The sequence below is a fragment of the Oxyura jamaicensis genome, chromosome Z (genome assembly GCF_011077185.1).
Source record: "Oxyura jamaicensis isolate SHBP4307 breed ruddy duck chromosome Z, BPBGC_Ojam_1.0, whole genome shotgun sequence".
In the NCBI taxonomy this organism is placed as follows: domain Eukaryota; kingdom Metazoa; phylum Chordata; class Aves; order Anseriformes; family Anatidae; genus Oxyura; species Oxyura jamaicensis.
In genome coordinates this window covers 35,423,345-35,443,868 of record NC_048926.1, presented here as the reverse complement: position 1 = coordinate 35,443,868, position 20,524 = coordinate 35,423,345, and the positions used below count along the sequence as shown (strand labels likewise).

General features: G+C 37.4%; 1 protein-coding gene across 9 annotated transcripts in view; it reads right to left on the bottom strand.

Annotated features, from left to right (window-relative positions):
• Nucleotides 1–20,524, bottom strand: part of CNTLN (centlein) — a 272,348-nt gene that overhangs the window by 141,500 nt on the left and 110,324 nt on the right. For all 9 annotated transcript variants that reach the window (XM_035310123.1, XM_035310115.1, XM_035310117.1 and 6 more), the window contains 3 exons: nucleotides 14,406–14,540; nucleotides 13,638–13,817; nucleotides 4,393–4,526 (listed from right to left, as the gene is read on the bottom strand). In XM_035310123.1, the coding sequence (XP_035166014.1) occupies nucleotides 4,393–4,526; nucleotides 13,638–13,817; nucleotides 14,406–14,540 (449 nt within the window). The remainder of the gene's footprint in view (nucleotides 1–4,392; nucleotides 4,527–13,637; nucleotides 13,818–14,405; nucleotides 14,541–20,524) is intronic.

The following is a 20,524-nucleotide window of genomic DNA, read 5'->3' as shown; positions in this document are numbered from 1 at the left end:
TGCAACTGCCATTATAGATACTGCAATGTATTTAAAATAGATTAGAATTGAAAAAAGAAATCTACATTTCCATGTTTGACTAACCAGAAACAACACTTTTAATTTAGGGAGACCAGATCTGTGAAGAACTTTTATTAGCCAACAACCCAGAACTTTAAAAAATCATGTCTTGCATCATGTTTCAAATTGATACAATGAAGAAATCCTTTGGATTGATATAAAGGTAGCTTTTCTGGATAAAGGGAAGGGTAAATTATGCACATATTAAACCATAAATAGCTCTTTGTATCAAAGTAGGAGAGTTCTGTAAAACAGGACCACAAATCCTGTGGAGCCAGATAAACAACTGTTCAGTTTGGATTTCCTGCCATTAGCTGGGACCATCAGTGAGGACATCCCTACTGATATCAACGCATGGAAAAGTGAAGTGCTGAGTATGAGCTGTCATATAATTAGCTATTGCTTGTTCTTCTTGTTTTCAAATTATTTTTTGAAGTTTGCTTTTAACTGTTTCTTAAAGCTCACGCAACTTGTAATGTAAACTCAGCTGTTTGGCTGCCTCCCAGTGTACCTCCATTTGGATATCTGAAGTGATTACAGAGAACTCAGGAGGAGGCTGAACCGACTGGAGGATGATACTGAAATACAGCCTACCTCTTAGAGTAGTTGGAATAATACTTAACTCCTTCATAGGATAATTTTTCAGTCTATGGTATTGACCTAATTGACTTTTTTTTTTTTTTCTGATGAGTTACTGAAGAAAATTTTTAAAAACTGCAATTTTCAGATGATTTTAAAGGATTTAAAAGCCTCGCTCTGGTAGGGCTAACTAGTTACGAATGGTGGCTCCACAATGAGAAATAATGGGCCACCGCTATGCTTGGTTTGGGAAAGAGAACTCTAGAAGAGTGCATAAAATAAGATTTTCCCAAGAGTAGAAAGAGACAATGAACAGGAGAAATGTGAAAGGACAGAGCAGAAAGACACTGCAGACATCTGCATGCTAACACTGTGTAAAAACTCAAGTACTACTTTAAAATGAGGCACTTCGGGTTGTTCAAACAGTCTTGTTTGTAGAAAGAGAGAAATCATCAATCATCTAAGGAGCAGCCTTGTGCTTTTCAAGTTAAGACTCCTTTAGAGACAGAGACCTTTCATAACCAATAGGTTGACACTACATAAAGTCAGTACAAACTGGAATGCAGCAAACCTCAGGTATTTGACACCTTGTCCTAGCAGTAACCATTCTTAAGATTCATACTATTGTTTAGGGTAGAGATAGCTCCAGTGCTCATATCTGAAAAGACTGAAGTAATGTTTTCTCCTATCCTTTGAGGATAATATTAAATAAAACACTTATATCCTGTACACACTAACAGTATTAGAGTAAAATGTGGCTTCTCAGAGATGTAAATGAAATGAGTAGCTATGGTCACTCCAGAACCTAGATAACTGCACTGCAAATAGTGTTCATCACATAGTTCATCACATCCACCACCTTAGGTGACATTGTTGGCTTTGTTTCATCACCACAGTTTTGGTGAATGCTGGGATTCTGAGAATCTGTTACTCCGCTTACCAGGGGAATATAAGAAGGTTTGGGGTAATTCGAGAGCTCTCTAGATTCCATTACCTGTAATTTAGAAATACAATACAGTGACAGGTGCTATGAATTATGGCTTCTCGGGGGAATGGCATAGATATCATGAAATGGTTTACAGCACACAGAAAAGAATAACCTGAAAATCCCACAGCAGTGAAATAAGGGCCAAGCAGAAATCTGACTGCCTCATAATTTACAGCATGGAGGTAAGCAGCAAGAGCAGAAGGGAGAAAAAATAAAAACAAGCAATATTGTTACCAAAAAAAACCTCCTTGTAAAATGGTCAGGAATAGTTTCAGGCTAGAAACTGATCAAAAGAATCCCAGGAACATGCTTCCAGTACAAATATAGAGGAAAGAAATTCTAATTTCTCTTACAACAGGGCTTGATACATCTTCAAACAGTTTAATATTGCCTGGATACCTGTGACAGCAGGTCTGACAAGTCTGAGTCAAGCAAGCCTTTCCAGTTTGATGTACAGAGTCCTGCCAGAGCTCTGTGCCACTGTGACTTAGACCACCAGTGAGTGCTGAGCAGTAAACACAAAGTTCCAAATCCTGATATTTAGCGCAATTTAAAACAAAAATCACAAATATGCAACAGTATTAATTTTCAGAAACGAACAGCAGGATTTGACATTCTTCAAGAACATCAAAATGGAAAGGCTACCAGGGACTCTAAACAGATCCAGAAAATCTGTACTGAAGGTAAGCATGAAAAATACAACACTGGAATGCATTTTGCAGCTACCCTGGGAGTTAGAAACTAAGCCCAATGAATCAAGGATGCTTTGGGAAAAAAAAAGAAAGAAAAAAAAAAAAGTCAGCAAAGAAAGGTGGCAACTTGATTTTTGAAGGTATCTGCCATGCAGAGGATGGGTTCTGTAAAAACTGGCTGTTCACAGGTCTGGTAATATTTACCTTCCATTCCTCAGAAGTCTGTGACAGACTTTTGATTTACACTGGGTGGGACTTTCAAAAACACCTGCTATTCTCTAGGACCAGAGTACTGCAAAATTTTAGTCCCTGTTAATTCACCGACAATTGCCTCCTAGAGGAAATATTTCCCTTAGTGACAGTAGACATAGTTACTGTTTAACTGAAAAAACAGTCTTGCTAACAAACTGGCAAATATGCAGAACAGAGCAAGAAATTAATATGGCACAAGAAACAGAGCACCAGACCAGTTTGCACCTAGACCCTTAGAGACCTTATTTTCCAACTGATTTGAGCATCTGCCCTACAAATTTCAGAGAGTATTACAAAGTTATAGAGGTGTCAGCTGAAAGAATATTTTTCTATATCCTCCTGTACTACATATGAAGAAAGATACCAAAAGAAAGAAGCCAGCTTCCTTCCTTTTCTCTTCCAGAGCTTGTTTCTAATTAGGACTGTGCTTCTCATCTATTTTCAAAAAAGGGAAGGGCGGGGAAGGCAAGCATGCAGCAGACAGGGAGAGATGAAACAGAGCTGTGGGGAGGAAAGAGAAAGATTTGCAAGTCTTTTTCACCTCCAAAAGTTTGAAATGGCTGATGGGAGGTGGCAAGGGAGATGGGTATTTTCCACATTATTTGTCAAATAATTTTTCTGCCAGCATGAATGTAACACTGAAAATTCAATGTGATACATTTATAACTCTAAGTTTTAAACAAGGGTAACAACAACAGCAAAAAAAATGTATCAGTTGCCAAAAAAAGGAATGACCAAACACTTCAATCTTGAAGTCAACACAGTTCCAAGATCCTGACCTTTTTAATTAAAAGCCAATAGAAATAGTTTATCTACATACCTTAGGAAAATAAGGAACAATTTTAGTATTCTGTATCACAAAAAAAAAAAAAAAAAGAATATTTGAAATCTGACCTTGAAAGAAAGGTTAGCAGATACTGAATTACAATGATACTGAACAAACGTATACATACATAACGTGTAAAGCATAACTCACATAGTAGTAATGTGGAAAAACATGATCACTCATCAAAATGCAAGTTAAACAGATAGAAGAGAAATCATCTGAGAACACAGGAAAACACATAAAATCAGTTTGCTAAAGTTGCAGTTTACTCTTCTCCATCGATTTGAAAGTTTGTTTGTATGGATAAACATACAGAAAAAGACCTCAAGCAATTCAAAATACATGTATTGGAGTATTTTTTTGTTACCTCTCATTCAAAAAAAAAAAACACATTTATTTCAATTACATGTTTTATAAATGATATCTGTCTGTTACAAATCCTAAGAGGCTCTTCTCAGAATTCATTTTGAGAAATTTTAAGTTCAGCGACTTCGCCAAGTCAGTCTGTAATATCCTCAACTTGAGGATATTACAACTTCAGGATATTGCACTTACGTTCCAGATTCAGTGTAAGAACAACGTGTGCGAGACTTCTAATAAAGCTTAAATCACTACACTTTGAACCTTAGTACAAGCATACATATAGACTCTTGCTGACTTTTCAGAATTTACTCTAAAAAGGTTAAGTTAGGCTTAACACACTCCCAAATTTAGGTCAGTTAGCCTTTCCAGCTGAATGTCCATGTCACTGTATTGGTATTTTGTTACTTGCAGTGGAGATTGGTTGTTCTCTGACCCGATGCTATTATCAAAGAGAGTCCACAAGAACTGCCATCTAAACACCTCCAAAAATTTTACATTTTGTGGAAAAGCATGCTATGAAAGTACACTGTTGCACAAAAGTACTTCTAATGCAAGATAATGCTTTACAAACAGACCAACAGTCTTTTTGAGAACATTCAAATTTCAAGTTAATGAAAACACGCAATACTTACTTAGTCCTGGTCATATCACATTCTTCTGGGGAAAGTTCTTCCTGTTTCACAGCTAGCTGAGATGACAAATTACTGCATTTACTGTTTAATTCTTTAATTTGTTCTCTTGCGTCTGTTAAATCAGCTTCCAAATTCTGCAAAGAAAACATTTACTATATATTAAAGGTAATATACAAGGAAGGCTTAAAATCTACTAAGATCTATCCACGTAACCTACATATATAGACATCGGGATGTGCACATAAGTATGCATATATATTCATTGTGGTCTAAGCAAATATATACAGGTATATGAGCATATGTGCACATATGAAAAATGTGAAATCCCCAAAAAAAGTTGCACGTCAAATTTTAGATGGACTGCTATTCTAAGAAGTTACCCTTAGTTCACTTGTTGCACATAAGATAATCCTGAATCAAATCCTTGCAAAGCAATACCAGACTATTTGACTACTGATTAAACCTTACTTTTGGTTTTTATTATTTAATTTCCTCAAAGACTGTGCAATACCACACACAGAAACTGAGAATCCTGGATAGAGATTTGTTTTTGAGATTCCTTGTCCGTCTCAGCTGCTCTGACTTTGCACTTCCAATTCAGGAAAAGAAATGGCATACAAAGAAAACTTATGGGAATGCTCATGGAAAACAATATAAACAAGCAGTAGTTTGTCTTTCACGGTAAGCCTTGCTGTGAAGGTAGCACAGTATAAGGTTTATCTGGGAATATAATAGCAAGCCAGCTTACTCAAGGAGGACTCAGATATCTGTACACAGTGACCTCACTAGAGTTCTCTGGAGGTATAGCAGCTTAGAATGGCACTTTAGTCCTCAAGAAGCTTTGCATGACTGTTCTTCTAGAGTATTCTCAGGCAAGAACGGAAACAGAGGCACTACAGAACTATCTAGAGCAGAGTTTCAGAAAGTAGCAACACCTTTAGACCTACTTCACTATCACACTTCTTATAAACACAATCACTTATTCTCAGTAAGGCAAGTACTCTAGGCTACATCTGTAGTTTAAAATAAATATGTCCTACTAGGATAGTGCCCCAAATCTACGGCCAATTGTACATTAGTCTATCTTCCAGACTTGGAGACTACAGACCTGGTGAAACAAAACTGCACAGAAACAAAAAATGCTCAGATTTCCCTTTCAACAATGATACATTGAATACTGAAGGTATCAAAATATTTTTGTAGCTCATAGTTCACTAAAATTATTCACTTAATAGCAGTAAATAATTAACTGCCTTGCTTTAAAATAAATGTATATTTGGATGTATCAGAAGCATACTACAATCAAGTTCTTTGAATTTTGACAAGAATTATCATATCCTGTTAATAACACTAACATTAATTTGGGGAAACAGCAATGAATGAATGAAGCAGAAAAACTACTTGCGTCATGATTATATACTTGCTCAAGTTATATACCAGGTGTACCCCACTGATGAGTGATCATTCAATCTGAAAGGCTAATTTTTGGATAACAAAGATTGCTTGTTCTCAGAAAACAAAAGATTCCAGAATGATAGGGAAAAGTTCATTCTATCAACACATGAAAATATTGAAATGTTATAAGGTTTGCAATATAATAAGCTAAATAAGTTAGGGTTTCTCCCGAGTGTTATTTTTTCCTAAGCAGTGAGAAGTTATTGTGGATTGAGATGATGATTACAAACTTACAAATTTTAAATTACCAAAAATGACAATAGCTCACATTTTCTGTGAATAAATTCTGTTTGTATGTCTCTTATAATATGCTAAACAGTTGCAGAGAATTTTCATGGTATAGATTAAAAAAAAAAAAAAAATCTCATCTCGCCAGTACTCAAATTCCCATCATCCACTGCAAAGTAAAATGGGTTATAAATGATTTTGTCCTAAATACAACTTTATAAAGTTATATAATGGAAGATGTGGGGGTTGGTCTATTCTCCCACGTGCCTGGTGACAGGACAAGGGGGAATGGGCTAAAATTGCGCCAGGGGAGGTTTAGGTTGGATATTAGGAAGAACTTCTTTACTGAACGGGTTGTTAGTCACTGGAATAGGCTGCCCAGGGAAGTGGTTGAGTCACCATCCCTGGAGGTCTTGAAAAGACGTTTAGATGTAGAGCTTAGGGATATGGTTTAGTGGAGGACTTGTTAGTGCTACGTCAGAGGTTGGACTCGGTGATCTTGGAGGTCTCTTCCAACCTAGATGATTATGTGTTAAAAACAAAAAATTCTGAAACAGAAAAATACTGTAATATCATATACTGAGGCATTCAATAGGGCTTCTGTGCACCAGTCAGTAATGTAAGACTATGAAATACTCTAAACTTTTATACTCAATTTCTGAGTATTTCAATCTTTTTTAAATCAATGAAATTTAGTATGTTGCCTTTTAGTTGATACAGTACCGGAGTAGACAGTTCCATTATGTAAGCAGGCAGACTGAAAATTTGATAAATACAAATTCTCCAAAACCTGATTTTCAAATTAATCTGAATTGTATATAGAATGCAAATTTCTACAGCATTCAGAAATATACTAAAGTAAACACTATGTAAAATATAGTAAGTCAAAATATCTAATAATGCAGTTATATAATATGGGGAACAAAATGAATATTTGAGAGAAAAATACAAGACAGAAAAGGATGTTTTACTTCTATATAACAGTACCGAAAGTAAAATATGAAAAATAAGTCTACTGTTAACATTCTTATTCATTTCTACACAAGAAATTGGATGATCCTAACTAAAATTAAATGAAAATAAATAGCACAAAAGTAATTTAAAGTAAAACATTATGTAAGTATTTTATTCACTTCAAACCCAAGAGTGATAAGTTCTGAAAACTTAAGAGGTAAGGTGAATTTAAATGAACTTCAAACGTAAAAAGCAAAACAAACAAGGCATGCTGCAACACAGTTGCATACAGGTTACGAATTGACTGTGAATACTAAGGTTTTATTTGTAGTTTCAAACTGTTAGAAAGTCACTTTTAAACATAGTACCTTTGTTTTTATGTTTTTCTTTTTATGAATTCTGACAGGAGTGAGAGTAATTTTCAAGATCCCATCTCAGTAAAACTAATTTTTCAGTGGGACTGAAATTCCAGGCTCCTCTGGATAGAAATGGCTGTTTCTTAGCACACTTCATTTTAAGAGAACAATTTTGCCTGTGTCTTTAAAAACCCTAACCTTCAGACCTAAGGTACTTTTTAAAGTACCTTGCCAACTAGAAAAAACAAAACACTAAGCAGTTCTACTATCTTTCAGGTCACCTCCACTTAAAATCTGCCAGTCTGCACTTTTTGTGTCTACATACAAAGCCTTTTGTGACTGCTTGAGTTTGGGAAAATACACATTCTTCGTATTATTCAAGAACAACTTAAGTAACCTCCACTGAAAAAACAACAACATAACTCACATCCCTAATTCATTTTTACTCAGGGAGGCACTTCCACGCATAAAGTGGCTGATTGTCAGCTTTTCTACTTGTGCGCAAAATGCTGTATTTATTTTTAGGGTACTGTACATTATATTATATATTTATATTTAGGGTACTGTACTTATATTAAGGCACATATGTGAAACAACAAAATACAACTGACATTTTCTTAGCCACCTTGTCAGCTCTCTTCTAATTTGTCTCGCCTGAATTTAGACTAACATAACAAATAATTAAAGAAATAACCATTAAATGGACAACATAGTCATAGCAGTTTTTTTTTTTTTTTTTCTGTACATTTGTAAAAGTTGAGTTTTACACCCAGGTTCAATTTACAGTAGGTCTGGACGCAACTAGATCTAGTCTGCAAAAGTGGTAAGTGACACTTTTCTGTGCAGAAAGTGATATAAAGACACCCCCACCCCCAATAAATAAATAAAATAAATAAAAGGCCAGTAACATGCAGTCTCTGAATTGAGGGTCACTTCCAAAAGGAGGCACACACTACCAGCCCTTGGAGAACCTCTGTTATGACCTAACATTTCTATCTTCTAATACATGCTGTAAATACAATGATGAGTTTACGCTGATTTCAATTAATTCTTCCACAGACACAGTAGAGTAACATGGGCAGTGTCTGTATACAACAACAACTAAAATATTGATAAACATAGTGCTTGTTACTGAAGAACATGTACAAAAAAAATGCTAGTTTCACCCTCAAACTCCAGTCTGAAGCAAAACTGGCTCTCAGAATGGGTATCATTTCTCAATTCAAATTATTTTTATCTATAACCATTTCTACCATCACCTGAGTACAACAGCACAATTCTGTTATTGAATTTTTTCATAAATTACTTTTTAAAAGCATTGCAGGGACATGTTGTATTGGGGTGTATACATCAGAAAATAATCTGTAGCCCAATACAGTGTAGCATGATAATGTTGTATTTGGCCTCTGAGGATAAGGAAATTATTATTCTTTATTGTTTATAAGCATCCTGTTAAAAGCCAATCTGCCATCCAATATTGATTCTTGAGAATGTCAAGTAATAGAAAGGAGCAATGTCAGGAACAGAGGGAAAAATAAATTCAAATTGAAATTTTCAAGCAAATATTTACAAGGTAGCTGTGTAAAAATGGTGATGAACTGCAAAAACAACTCTGTTTTTACAAATGTTTATTTCACCAAATGCAGGTAAAAAACTATGATATGTGACTACTCCCTAGGGCTTACATATAAGACATTTCTGTCCTGCAGATAGTACTTTTAATATGCTTCTCAATCCTTAAACAGTCTTGTGAGATAATCAACTTCACGTAATTCAGTCCGTTATCGGAAGTGTACAGTCTCTTGACTAACCTCACAGAGAAGAAATAAGGCACAAAACGGAGCATCAAGATCACAGCTTGTGGTGGTTTAATACCAATGGGCAGCTAAGGTCCACCAGGCCTCTCTCTCACTCCCCCTTCTCATAAGGACAGGGGGAAAAAATATGCTGAAAAGAGCTCCTGGGTTGAGATAAGGACAGCGAGATCACTCCTCCATCACAGACAAAACAGACTCAGCATAAAGGAGATTAATACAATGTATTGCCAAATAACAAACTAGAGCAGTGAGAAACTAAAAACAAACTAAAAACACCTTCCCCTCATCTACCATCTTCTATCTCCTCCCCCCAAGCAACTGGGGAACTGGGAGCTGCAGTCAGTCCCTCACACTTTGTCTTCACTGCCCCTTCATGGTCCCTCTCTGCCCCTGCTCCACGTCGGGTCCCTCCCACAGGATACTGAACTGCTCCCACACGGCTCTGTCCCACGGGGTCCATCCCCCAGGAGCAAACTGCTCCAGCACGGGTCCCCCACGGGCAGCAGCTTCCCCCAGGCCCCCTGCTCCTGCGTGGGCTCCTCTCCACGGGCTGCAGCTCCAGCCCGGGGCCTGCTCCTGCGGGGGCTCTCCATGGGCCGCAGCCTCCTCCAGGCCACATCCACCTGCTCCACCGGGGGCTCCTCCACGGGCTGCAGCGTGGAGATCTGCTCCATGTGGGACCCATGGGCTGCAGGGGGACAGCCTGCTCCACCAGGGGCCTCTGCACAGGCCGCAGGGGAACTGCTGCTGCCTGCCTGGAGCACCTCCTGCCGCACTGACCTTGTGGGCTGCAGGACTGGCTCTCACTCCTCTCTCCCAGCTGCTGTTGAGCAGCAATTTCTTTTTCCAATCTGCTCTCCCAGAGGCCCAACCAGAGTCGCTCCCTGGCTCAGCTCTGGCCAGCAGCAGGTCCTTTTGTAGCCATCTGGAGCTGGCTCTGGTCTGACATGGGGCAGCTGGCTCTGCTCACAGAGGCCACCCCTGCAGCCAAAACCTTGCCAGGTAAATCCATAGGCACCTGCAGCCTGGCAGAAGGTCTCCAGCCCAGCCCCATCCCAGAGAAGGCTCAGCCTGGGCTGCTCAGGGTTTCACCCAGCCAGGACACAAAACCCCCAGGCCACAGAGGCCCGACCTCCCTGGGCCTCGGCTCCATGGCTGGGCTGTCCTGGTGGGAAAAAGGCTTCTCCTCATCTCCAGCCTGAGCCTCTCGTGCCTCAGCCCATGCCCTGCCTCCTGCCCTCCTGCCAGGCACTGCTGAACAGAGCCCAACCTCATCTCCTCCATCCCCTCCTGATAATGTCCAGGCTGCTACTGGGTGCCCCCACAGCCGCCCCTTCTTCCGGCTGAACTAGCCTTGCTCCACAGCCTCGCCTCGCAGTGCAAGGCCTCCAGCACCACCGCCTTGCTGCCTCCTCGCCCTCCTGCCAATTTACTGTCAGGAACAAATTACAAGTATTTCTTGTATTGCAGGACTCAAAAATTGATGCTGCATCTACAGCACTGAGCAGAGGGGGACGATGATCCTTCCCCTGGCTCTTGAGCCGCATCCTGCTCATGCCTCCCTAGGTATTGTTGGCCCTCATTGCTGTCTGAAACAGCTGGCCCCTGCTCAGCTCACTGCCTGTCCCCACCAAGAGCTTTTTCCTGTCCCCCACATATCTGCATTCCTAGTTCATGGCTCACCATTTGTCCTCAGTAAGGCTCCTGCACATTTCTGTCAAGGTTCCTCATAGCAGCCATGTCCCTGAGCGCATCAGTTGATCCCCCCAGTTTGGTGTCATCTGAAAATTTGATAAGCATGCCTGCTGCCCCCTCCTCCAAGTCACTGATAAAGATTTTAAACAAGACAGGTCCAGGATAGGTCTTGCAGGTAGCCACTTTTTACCAGCCTCCAGACGAGTACAATCCATTAACCACAGCCCTCTGAAACAAAACAACCAACAAGCTTTTTTAAACATGTTGTTGCTCATCCGTTCAGCTATAACATCTTAGTTTTGGGACAATGTAGCAAGACAGTGTAAAAAATCTTGCAAAAGTTCATGTTAGTCACATCTACTGTTCTCCTCTTGTTCACAGATGGAGTAATTTTATCACAAAAGACAATCTGGTTGCTCAGAAATGATTTGTCCTTTGTAAATCCATGTGGACTGTTTCTAGTTACTTTCTCAATTATGTGCCCAGACAGGGCTTCCAAGAAGACACTCTGTGACTTTCCCAGGGCCTGAAGAGAGGCTGACCAATCTTTGTTCTTGAGTTATCCTTTTCATTGGAGACCTTTCCTGATTTCCACAACCTTTGAAAGATGATGGGCACATCTCCCAGATTATAGACTCATGCCTCAAAGAGGCATGAGTCAATTCTCTCAGCAGCTTGGATGCAGTTCAGCTGGTCCAAAGGACATTTACGAGTCAAGTTATCTCAAGCAACTCCCAGCTCATCCACTGCTGGTACTTCTGAAACCCTGCCTCTAGGCAAGCTTTATCTATTACTTTGTCATTAATTTATTCCTCCCTTTCAGCAACAAGCCCACAATTTCCTTTTTCAGCCTTTTAGTAGTGCAAACTCTTTTTATTACCTGTCACCACTTGTAAGTCTCAACTGTAATTAGGTTACCATTGTCCCTGTGTGTCCACACAATGTTTCTGAATTTCTCCTCATTTGTAGCCTTCATTGTGTTCACTTCCTGAACACTGATACCCTCTTCCTCACACTCCCCGCCCGCTGACATTTGATGATTGTTTAGCTAAGCTAGTGTCCTGATGCATCCACTTGTTCTCCGGAGCATCTGAGTGGACTGCACTTGGGCTTATAGGAAGCTGTCTTTAAATACTTGGTAACTTTTTCCAAGCTCTTTAGTACTGTTTCTCATGGGATTCTACCTATCTCTGCCTACTCCATAAACTGGAGAGCCCACTCCTTAATTCTAGGTCCATACTGTGCTGCTACTTCCTTCTCCACTCAGAATCATTGTACCTTCTACTCAGAATCATTGCACACCTTCCTTCTACTACTTCCTTTGTCTACTCAGACTCATTGGCTTCACAATTTCACAGTCACTATTGCCCAGCCTGCCATTGATTATTAGATCCCCAGTCAGTTCTTCCTTGCTTCTGAACAGCAGATCCAGCTGTGTGCCATTCCTGGTTGATTCGGAGAGTACCTCTATCAAGAAGTTACTTCTGACACCACCTTGATTTGCTTGCCAATCCACTCACTCTTGAAGCACTGACTCTATTTATTTCCATCCCTGGAATCATACAACTATGACACACCTTTCCCTCTTGAGCATGCCCTATCAGCCAAGAAAAGAGACAGATTAGGAATTATTTTGACTATTCTCATTGAAGGTGTCAGTAACAATGATTTTCAATAATTTATCAGGTATTACAAGCAATACATTTAATAATTTGAAAATTACTAAATCAGTTCTAAACCACTAGATTTCCCTCCACCCCTCCAAGTACCAGAAAACTATTTGTTGTCTTGGAAAGCCTGTAATCCTGTCATCACAACCATTCCAACGGCCTCAATTTGCAAGAGCTTTACTTCCCATGTTAAAAGATCTAAATGGAACTCTTTACTAGGGTTTTTCCATCAGTAGAACAAGCAGAAGAGTCACCAAAACTACTAAATTGTTAGAGTGGGGAAAAAGATGCTTCTGGACAAGATACTGATTAGGCATTTACGATACTGAATATACCAGAAAGTCATGTACATTGATACTTCAAAAGAAAATGGTGTTGTAAGAATTCATTAGCCATGTAAATAAAAAGAATCCACTGAATATATATACATGTATGTAAGCAGACATCAAACACTTTGATACCATGTTTGGGGTTTTCATTCTAAAACGAATTTAAAAAGAAGTTGCCAATTTTCACTTAACAGGTCAAAGTTACACTTAAATAACAGACAATATTCTGCACAACGCAATCATTTCTTTTTTTCATTTTATCAAAAACAATGAAAATAACTTTTAAAATATAGTAAATGCAGTAAGGCCTCCACAGAGTGAAGTCCTCTGGAGGTTAGGACACAATTTATTCAAAACTGCAGTTAAAAGTTTTAAAGTGTTCTTCCAAAACAAGTATCAAGTCTACTACAACCAAATTACAGACAAGTAAATAATACATTGAGAAAAAATCATGAATGAGAATACTTTTAAGTTTTTATTATTTCATATTTTATCTTAAAATACAGTATATTTTATTTTTTAATGATTACATTTTACGATGACTATTTGAAGTCAGATTCCTGCTTTGCAACATCAATTTTTAAAAAGCTGTGGGTCTTTAGTGAAGGAATGTAAATGAATGCAAGTCCCCACTGGTAGATTTGAATATATAACTTGTTATTTAAGGAAAATAACTTGTAGTGCAAATGTCTGGAGAAGTTATTTCTGAATTAACATACAGAAGTCCATTCCACTTCGTACCTTTATTCTGGCATCACTGCCAGATTTTTCTGTTTTCCACTGTACCTCCTGCTTCCTCAGTTTCTCCAGGTCATTTAGCAGGTCAGCACAGCGTGTTTTCAATCCCTTATTTTCCTCCTCCAGGTTTTTTATAACCAGTCTGTTTTGCTCTTCCTTCTTCTGTGCACACTCCTCGGTGTCCTGTAGAACAGTACCACAAGGGCCGATAAACAAAAAAAGTGAGAACTAATCAGCAAATATAAACTGTGCAGTTTTACCCTCACAGCAGCTTCTTCTATATTTGATGGCCAAGGTCACCTGTGTACTTTTATTGGCCTCTTTCATGCAGGTGGAAGGGTCATATTTTTTAGCTGGATGACAGCTTTGATGAGTACACATTTGCAAAGAGCCCATTAATTGATCAAGCTGCCTTTGATGCTGTCCCCAGCTATTTTTGAGACCCACACAGACATATCCTCCCAGACCTCGGCTTTATCAATTAATAATGCCAGTCCCATCAGAATCTAATTACAAGAAGCCACATCTTCACACTCCTACTTTCTTTGCTCCATTTCCATCATTAACTATTTATCTGAAAGTTATAAAGCTTGGATTCTTGGCTTTAAAGCATCTTCCTCAGAGTTGGTATGTGAGAAAACGGTAAGGTATAGCAAGGCCTAAGGCAATTTTTTCTCCAAGCTTGTCACTTTCTGTGCCACAAAGGCTGACACTGCTTAAAGAACTACTTCAAAGCTACAGTCTTATAAAACTATGTACAAGTCAATATACCTTAAGTTCTTCACTTTTATCTTTAAATTTCTGGTTCAAGTTACTGAATTCATTCTTCAAACAGGCATTTTCTTCATCCACAGCAATTTTTCTCTGTATTAAGTTGTTTATCTCTTGCTGCTGTCCTGAGAGTCTCTATTAGAAAAATAAATCTGTTAGACAAGAAGCAATTGTAAAAGAACATGCATGTGCTGAAACCATTTCAGACTATGTCATGTAACAATCTATTATACGTAGTTTTTCAGTGTTCTTTTTATTTCGTTACTACTTCACTCGTTCCCAAAACAGCATTAGACACAATAATGTAAATGTGAAACTGAATAGCTTGCTGCTACTGAACAAAACAGCCCATAAGTGTAGAACCAAATAGATTTTTTTCAGTCAAGATAGACAAAAACAGCCATTTGTAGAAATTAGATATGTGGTTGAGAATAAGAATTAAAATACTTTTTCATTTGCACTTTCAATGTACCAAAAATCTAGCCAAAAAGTAGAGATTAAAACTCTCCAAAACTCATGACAATAATGAAAAACAACTATTAAGTGAGGGAGTCAGATTATGATATATAATATCTGCATGAAAATAATTAAATCTAACTGAATTTGCAGCTCAAAGCAAGGAAGACAACTCCACTGAACACAGGCAACAGTTTCGTGTGCTGCAGCTGCACGTAATAGAAACTCATGGCCAGTAAAAAAAAAAGACAAAACTTCAAGTTTCTATGTTAGATTTTTGCATTCTATTTTTAAGATATTCATATTAAAGCATCCTCAGTCTTTAATGTATATTGGCACTCTGCATTTTTCTTCAGGAGTCTGGTTTAATTTCATGTGTTGTTTTGTCCCTTGCCCTAAATCAAAACAGCATTTATCTATTACATTTTCCTAGCAGTAACACTGTAACTGTATTATGAAATAGAAGAAACTTTTGTTTGAGGATAAAAATGCAACTGCTTTGCCCATAATATCCAAAGTAAATAAAACATGCTCTGAAACACAAAAAATTATCAGCCAGAGGATTATTCCAAAATATTACTGGAAACACACATAAAGGTTTGTAAACTCCAAATGGTTCATTCTGATTTATGTGTATGTCAGACATGAAAAAGAATGAAAACATGCTGAGAACAAAAGCATACATGGAACAATGCAGTTGAAATTCTAACCAACAATCATTGATTTTAAACCTACACGTAACGGGGTAAACAGAATGTATGTTGCCACTGAACTCTAAGAAATTCACCTACAACAAAAATAAAAACATGCATAGTAGAGCCAGCAGTCATGGATACAAGCAAGCTGTGCAGCGGTAGGCAGCACTTCCTCAGCATGTTTGATAGTATCTGTGCGTTGGAATTGAGCGCACCCAGACCCCACAGGCAATATGTCCACAATGCAATCCTCACAGAAGGATGCGTTAATTCTGAGAGTTTGAGTACTGGACTGAAAACCAGTACTCATATCCTCATATCCTCAAGATATTAATGTTCTTCTCCGTCTTATGCATTATGTTGTAACATTTGAAAACTCTTAAAAACCAGTAAAACACCTTTTTCAGTATTACTGGAGTCAAAACAAAAAAAAAGAAAACAACACTGATTTTACATCTTTGATTTTAAGACAAAGGCTAGTAGGAATTATTTCTTTGCCAATTATCACTTAAGCCACTTGCGACCTACAGTGACAGAAAGACTCCAGAAAAATGTATTTGAAGATAGGCTGTGAAATTAGCCTATGCATTTAGCAAAATAGTCATTTAATGTATCACTTCATTTCTTTTTATGGATTGTATCTTTGCCTTGCTTGTTTCATCTTTTACTTAACAGAGACTTTTGCTGTAACTTCTGAATTACTTTAAATGTCTGCTTCTCTTCTGTAGACTTCCTCCCTTTTTCTACACAACACATCCTCACCTTTCTTGCAGATACTTTTATTTTCTACTTTTCCTACTACCATCAGCCTCACATCTGTTCTATACATTGTTCCCCCAAATGTAGCAGTTAATTTATCCCTCTGACCAATACTTCTATCCACACACAGTTCTAAATTTGGTAATGTTTTTTTACAATATGGAACATACCCCGCTACAGAGAAGAAAATATTTCCAAGCAAGAACAAACCCTAAAAAGCAGTTTGAGAAAGAGAATGGAATAGAGCTAACCCCTGTATCAAATTCCAAAACCAAACAACAATGAACAGACAATGTCAATGTGATTGATGTAAATAGTGTAGGGAGGCATGAGGGGTATTTTATTTTTACGCACTGAAATTTTTAGTCTATCAAGGAAGGAGGAAAAAAAAGGAAAGAAACCACACCTATCTGGTGGTAGGTAGCAAGCCACAGTAGAGTATACAAAATGACAGACTTTCTAACAGAGCTTTTTAAAAAGGTGGAAAAGAATGTGAACATGAATTAAAGAGAATGGAAAAATGAGAGTAAAATCAAAAGAAAAGTGAAAGAAAATACAGAAACCTCATACTCTCATGTCTTGGAATTTTTCCTCACATGTCATTAATTCAAACCAACCAACCAACCAGACAAAAAAATACCCAGAGGATTTCATTAATACACCTTTTTACAAACAGTTCTGTCATGTAAAGACTCAACTGTGAAGATACTGAACCAGCTTGTATTTAAAACAGTGTTTAATTGGTAATTTAATCTTGAACCTCTAGTGTAGTTATTTATTTTTGTAATATAACTAACTCCCCTACAGAGACTCATTCTACAGCACTGACACTTTGAACAAAAACACTCCAGTTAAAGTTTTCCTAAGATTATAGATTCATAACCATTCTTCCATTTCTTCCAAAATTAAACTAAACCCGAATTTCAGATTCAGAAATTTATATGAAACTTTTCTCAGAATCATACCACAGTGCATAAACTTTCTTTGCCTGGGTAATTTGTTATTCAGGATACTACAACTTATTCATAAATTGAATGTAAATATGCTATGCTAATTTCACAATGCTCAAATTATTGAAGTACTATTGGCAAGTTTAGAAGAGTGTACACAATATTTTAGATTTGATTTTTATGTATGTGTACATATACGCCTGCTCACACTTTATATACGTACTTATGTGTGCAGTTAAAAGTATATTGGAAAGGTAATGTGCTAAAATCGTTCTATGCATTTTTCAAATTTGCTTAGAAATATTTTTGCATAACCATGTAGGACAAACCCAAACACCCTTCCAGTTCTTTTTTTTTTCCTCCCCTTTTTTCTGTTTATTTGCCTTTTTTTTTTTTTTTTTTCTTTTAATTCCTGTCTCTTTTGATAAGAACATTTGTATTTTGGTCCTTACAAAGTAGTATATACTGGCAGGATGACAGTACGCATTCAGCAGATATTACGGAAGGAACAGGGAAACTGAGAAAACTCATCTTTACAAAGGACTCCTCTCTAGCATATTTTGAACCTACTAGACATGACTTAGCTATTCAAAAAACAAAATATTTGTTCTTCAGACACATTATTACAGTTACAGGAACAAGTCATTGCTGGCAGATAATGATTAAGTTGCATCTTTTAAAACATGTGATTCCACATTACCATGGAAAGCATTACTTTGTTTACCTCCTCAATCCCCCAGTCCTCACAGACTTTGAGTAAGTGGCTCCTTTGAGCCTTCCTTCTAGCTCACTGCTGCTAGTTTAACGTTTATCAAGACAAAGTCTACATTGAAAAAACTCCCCTAGAAATTCTACCTATCCAAAAGACTCTGTTGGCTCTAATAGAGCTCAAGATTCACAAATATACACATACAGGATCTCAAAGTTCAGCTCCGGCTCTTTAAGGCACCCAATTGAATACACAAGCTACGCCATGCTGAAAAAGTCTGTATGCATATGTGTATATATATATATATATATACACACACATACACACATATATAAAGCATACATTAAACATGTATATAGAATATACGTTTGTAAAGCAAAATCAGAAAGATCTTTGGGTCCTGTAAGGAACACAATGTTTTACAGCAGTTTGAAGAATAATGAAGGCACATACATACAAGAAAAGTGCAACAAACTACTTAAAACATTTGTTCAATATTGCTGGGATGGACTTTTAAACTCAGATAAACTACTGACTTTGCATACTTTGTAGGATAATCACAGATCATCCTGAATCAGACTAGCACATTAATTACTTATCCCCACAACTAACCCACGTAAGACTTTAAATCAAACAAAAGACAACTATACCATATCAATCACCATGCAGCAAACTCACCTGAATGGTCTACAAAGTCAACTACTGCAGCAGTAGTGAAACATTATTTAGGTAAGCTGTATCTGCATGAAAAAAAAACACCTTTTTACGTTTCAAAGCATATTACCTGGGTACCATCTTGTATGCTCTTATCTTTTCCTCTAAATGAAATGAATTTTTACTCTCATATCTGCTCACTTCACACGCTTATAAAGAACAGGAGAAAAAAAAAAAAAAAAAAAACACAACGGGAGTATTATTCAGGAGCCACGACTGGATAGAAATAAGGGTCATAAAGAAGAATTTCTAAGATACAGTCAATTAAGTAAATTATCATCTGCCTTTGCCTGTGCAGCTGTTTTTGCACTTTATTTCCTCAACCCATGAATTACCTTTTATAATAAGAGTAATAGAGTAAAGACTGATTTCTTAAAGCAGAGAAAACAATCAGTGTTCCTAAAAGACTAACCTACTCTGGTAGGCAAGTGAAACAGCAGGGAGAAAAAAAAAAAAAAAAAAGTGTGATCAAACACATGGGGCAACCTCCCACATGAGGTTATTTTGACAGACTTCACCAGATAAAAACACTCATCAGGAATTCATCTATTCCCACAGTATCTACTGTTCTTGTCTAGATAGCATAAAAGACAGGTTAATGCTACACAAGAACAATCTTAAAATTCTGCATTGACTGCAATTGTGCTTGTTTGAATACAACAGGACAAAAGCAAAGTTCAGTAGTTGACAGCCTCCTGCCCAAGAACTATAAAAAATATATGTCTAAGACAACTAGAATACACTTGTGAAGATTTTTCCATAGACAGGCTTCCAAATACACAAAATAAAACTGCATACTACAAGTGAATTCGCTCTGAGAAAAACCAAAGGAATCTGCTGATACCCTTTTGCTTCACTGAGAAGAATCAAAGAGTATCCCTTGTATACTGTTGGCACCCAGAATGCTCCAGGCAACAGCACATACAAAGAAAGAAACACTGTGAGCTGCTGGAGCACATCTTTTGATGTTCAAGAGGACTGACTGTTGTTCCAGAACTCACTTTTACCTTTCCTCATGGTACCTCTTTGGCTACAACACAATACAGGTGTTTTGTTTGTTTGTTTTTCTTTTGTTTTTGTTTTTCCTTGACCATATCCAGTTATTTACTGGAAATAACTACTTCTATTTTAAATACTTTCATGTCAATCAGCAAGGGAAGAAAAATCACATGTTAAGCTGCAGATCAAAATATAAAGGGAAAAAGTTCTTTTTCTCCTAGCTCTGAAAGGAAATACAGAGTCATGTCAGTATCCTGCTACAATTTTCTGTCCATATTTATTGTGAAAACATAAACAAAAATATATATTTTAAACTGAAATTCATTTTTATCCAGTCTGAATTTAGACAGTATACTACCTTATGCAAGACAGTGAAAGTGACATAATAATGCTAGGAGTCTGTTTTCAAAAAGAGTATCAGCATATACAATGACCAAGAGTAACAGACTGTTTGATGTTCTTATAGATATCTTCACTGAACTTCTAGTCTTCAGTGAAATATTTTTAATCACTACATAAAAAGCATGCAGAAAGGACTATGAAACAAGAGTTGTACATACTATGTGTTTCCACATTTTGGAGTGGAGGAAGATTATTCATGGTACTGCAGTGTAAAATGTTACCAGATTGTTGTCAGTACTGCCTACATGCAGGTTCATAAAATGTAGGTAAAAGTGGCTTTTATTTCATATCAATAAGTTAACTCAGACACCTATCAATAGGTGATTCTTCTTTGCTGCTTCTAATGAAACAGAAATGCCACAACACACCTGATTTCTGTAACAGGTTGCTGAAGCACTTAATGAAAAGCCTTAAGCCTCTACAACTCAATATTAA